Source organism: Amphiura filiformis, chromosome 7 (assembly GCF_039555335.1).
Source record: "Amphiura filiformis chromosome 7, Afil_fr2py, whole genome shotgun sequence".
Classification (NCBI taxonomy): Eukaryota; Metazoa; Echinodermata; class Ophiuroidea; order Amphilepidida; family Amphiuridae; genus Amphiura; species Amphiura filiformis.
This window is the reverse complement of record NC_092634.1, coordinates 42,008,173-42,012,281: the sequence shown is the minus strand read 5'-3', so window position 1 is coordinate 42,012,281 and position 4,109 is coordinate 42,008,173. Positions and strand designations below refer to the sequence as shown.

The window sequence follows — 4,109 nt, the reverse complement described above, 5'->3', positions numbered from 1 at the left end:
GCCCAAAAACAGCTGATTTGACGTGCATGCAGCAATTTCTGTCAAATGTAACTAAAAAATTCTGAAACAGAAAATCTGGAACGGTTGTGCTCGTAGAACAGGGGGTTCTTTCTGTTGCCTTTGGGCTCAAAAACAAAATATCAGGCAAGGATCGGATTTGCACCTACAGGACATTTTTAATATAGTAAGAGAATAAAGGTATTGTTTTTAGCTGCTGGAGTGCATCTATCGTCTCATATAACACAGGCGACATCATTATTTTAAGTAAAACAACGAGGTGAAGCCGAGTTGTATTACACCAAAAATAATGATGTCGGGTGTTATATGAGACGATAGATGCACGACAGCAGCTAAAAACAATACCTTTATTCTGATTCTTAAACTTTTCAATTCAAATATATATATTAATCATAAGTATACCAAATTTTAATTAAATTACTTGAATATTTTACAAGGAATTACCTAGGGCTTGAATCGATCAGTCCTGTTGTTGCTATGCACATCCGATTGGTTCCAATAGCGCGCGTTTGTACGAGTAACGCATGGACACGCACACGCTAAGGTGTGTGATATCGTGTCATATCACACGGGTAACAACCAATAAGATTGCAAGAAAATTCTCAAGTGTTTAAGAATAGTTCATATTAGCTGAAAGAAAATTATTTTTTTCTGTGCCCTGCAGGACTAGCCAGGCGATCGTTGTCAACTAATTACACCTGCAACATGAAAACACAAAAACATTTTTTGTTTTCTTTGTAAAATGTTTTTAAAGGACTCGCAAAGTTTATCAGAACACATTAAAATGTTGACTCTGGTAAAGGTTATAAAACATTTTCAAAGTTATTTAAAAATGTTTTCCTAGTCTTTCATTTACTACATTTCATTGGCTGCAACACATAGTGGCGTAGAGTGATTTTTCCAAATTTTCGGTTTCACATAGTGACGCATAAGTTTAGACTAGAGAAAGCTATTTTTTATAATAGTGTTTCCTTTTTAACTATTAAAGATACAGTTCAATAGTTTGAACCTTAAACTTCAATTTCAAATGGAATTGGGCCACTGAGAGATAACAGTGGAGGAGTATCGACTCTGTTATTAGTAACATATCCTCCCGCATACAATCCTTCAAACATGTTTTTCTCGGAAACACATTTTTCTCGGAAGCACATTTTGTCCTTCATGTATATGCTGACAATGTGTTGCGACCGACAATTTTATATCATTTAAACATGATATAACTTTTTTGAACGATGTTTCTCTCTCTCTCTGGGTCAGATGGCGCAGGATTGCGCTGCTGTGGTCTTCACAAGAGTACGCCATCTACTTCTATCAAAAGCCAAACGTGTTGCACCATACATTCCGTGTGATGAAACGTTCTCCACATCATTTGTCCAAGATGTTGATGGACGTCCCCTTCCACGATGGCCTTTAATAACATTTTAATAATGTTTTGTGTTTGCTGCTAATTCGCTTATTTTGAAAGAAAGAATTTTAACAGCTTACTTGGCTGTGGAATGTCACTGTAAGAACACCTAATCATGCATCTTAGTACAACTTTAAAATCCGGATGATTAAAACTGTATATACCAAAATTTATGGCACAATTTGCATAAGTCAACACTTTAGTATAAAACAAGATATGCTCAGAATTTGGCACAAAGATAAGAATAAAATACGGAAGAAAACAGAGCAAGAACGCACAAACGACCATGAAAAGGTTCTTTGTGATTTTGACTTGTTGACGCGAAATTAGTTTCTTCTTCTGAGCTGCCATTTTTTCTACCGCTTCAGGTAGATTTACCGTGCTCTGGTTTTCACCGAAATCAGTTTCTGCATGCGATGACATGGTCAAAACTGAATCTGTGCTTGCATTTAGGCCCGAATTACTTGCAAAAGTTTTCTTCTTCTTTTGAAAATGTTTCCTCAAGTGAACATAAATCCACATGTAACTTACTGAGATGACTACCAGGGGCACAGGAAAACCAATCAAAGTTATAAACAATGACAATGCAAATGTATTATCTGGATGATCCACAGCAGCACATGCTAGATCGGCGGGATCATATCCAAACTCCCCTATCCCTGAAAGTACAAGAATCATTATGCCAATACTGGGTACAAGCCATGGTACCAGTATGAATATACCCAACTTCCATCGTGCAAATATCACTGGATATAGAGCCGGTTTTACAATAAGTACAAATCGGTTTAGCGCTATAGAAGCCATGTGGTAGAGGCTGGTTCCTACGGTGGCGTAAAGAACAAAGGCTGTCATTTGACAGAGCCAGTAAGCTTTCGGATACGGCCATCCTCCTTCCTCAGGCTTACCAAGAGTGCCAAGCATATAAAACACCAACAGGACCGAAGTCAATAGATCTGTCACACCCAAACTGGTGACAAGCACGTTTGTTGAAGTTTGAAGCTTACAGGAAAATGCAACAGCCATAATTATCATAGAGTTTCCAACGATTCCAGCGACAGCGACAAGTCCGATCATTATCGTAGTGATAATCTGTTCCCAGTAAGCCACATCCAAATACTTGGTGGTCTCATTTCGTACAGGAGTACTGAAGTTCTCCATCATTGTGACTGTTGATTATAATTCTTGACAGTTGTTGAATTCGTTTTCATCCGATACACCACAAGTTTAATAGTGTGTGTACTATTCCAGCAATCGTAACAAACTCTGGCTGTTCACAAAGTATTTAGTTTTGCATCATACAAAACTCTTCTTCTCCTTTTTCCACAGTGAATGGTACTCACGCATGAAGATAGACTCTGATGTTTTACAAACGGTCTTTTTCATGTTTATAAGTCACATTGTTTTGACACAAACATGCTCACTGATGATGTCACCATCATATGTCCCATTTTTATGAACATTTTAAGCACTGTTTATGGCTTGGCAACCCTGCCATTAATTGATATATGATATCTAGATAAATAAGATAAATAAGATCCGGGTACGGGTTTGTCAATGTATGTGTACAAAAGCAGGTTGCTGCAAACTAACTTAGCAGCACAATTGGGCTACTTTTCAATTGGCTACTTTGATTTTCTAACAGCTACTTTATTTATTTATTTATCTACTACAACTTGATGAGTACAAATTGGGCTGGTTAGGCCGTATAAAATTAATATTTTGGTTCTCGTCCAGAGGATTTTCATGAATTGATGAGGGGAGGAGGTGTTTTTTTTTTTTTTTCAGTGTAAAATCAGCATTGTCTGTAGTTTTCGGTCTTTTCCAACAGTGCTCGAGGAAACGATGAGGCACTTTTTTTTTTTTTCAAATGTGAGATTCTGAGGTATAAACCCCCTAGAGTACCACAAAAAGACTTGGAAGTGGTTCTTGTTATCTAATAAACTTATTTATATGTATGAAAAATTCATAAATCATTCCAAAGTCTAAAATAATTGAAAAATCTATAAAAAAAAAATCTGACAAATCCCAGAAATTGAGGAGGGAGGGACGAGAACCAAAACATTAATTTTATCTGGCCTACAATAAGTGACTATCTGTAATGTTGTAGCTAAAATATTTTATTTTTTAATGAAATTGTGAAGCTCCTTGAATGAATGTCTAAATTGACATAACATCTCACATGAAATCCTTATTTTGCAGAATCAATGAGACAGTCAACATAATTAAATGAATTATATCTGTTTTATCTGAGACAGTCAACATAGCTTATCACTGGTATAATAAATATCTGCCAATAATTAGTTAATTGCTATTTATAAATAAGTGGAAAAACCAACTATTAGGAGCTATTAGGAAGATAGTACACAACTATTAATGACTGTCTAGGAGTGTGATAGTCTAAATATAATGATGAGGTGAATGATGGCTTGTTCCATTCCATGAGCAGGAACAAGAAGTGGAATAGAACAATTCATTATCATCGACAGTGGTGGCGCTACAGGGGGCATGGGGGGGCAAATTCCCCCAGACAGAAGCTCTACCCTCCCCCATTGCCCCCCTCCCAGAAAAATTGGAAAGAGGGGTGAAAAGCCCCTTTTTTAACAAAAATTAGGTGAAAATGTTCCCACCCCAGTTAGACTCTAACTTAGAGGCTCTTCCCCTTTTCCCCCCAGAAAAATTTCTGGCG

The 4,109-nt window shown here is 36.9% G+C and overlaps 1 protein-coding gene across 1 annotated transcript; it reads right to left on the bottom strand.

Annotated features, from left to right (window-relative positions):
* Positions 1-710: 710 nt before the first annotated feature.
* Positions 711-2,584, bottom strand: LOC140157864 (melatonin-related receptor-like). Its single transcript, XM_072181112.1, has 2 exons — positions 1,955-2,584; positions 711-716 (listed from the first exon to the last, which is right to left on the bottom strand). Exons 1-2 carry the CDS (start codon positions 2,582-2,584, stop codon positions 711-713), a joined length of 636 nt encoding a protein of 211 aa, XP_072037213.1.
* Between the last annotated feature and the right edge of the window lie 1,525 nt (positions 2,585-4,109).

Bases quoted from the DNA above. Each gene is read 5' to 3' on its own strand.
- LOC140157864 (XM_072181112.1), bottom strand. From the start codon at position 2,584: ATGATGGAGAACTTCAGTACTCCTGTACGAAATGAGACCACCAAGTAT.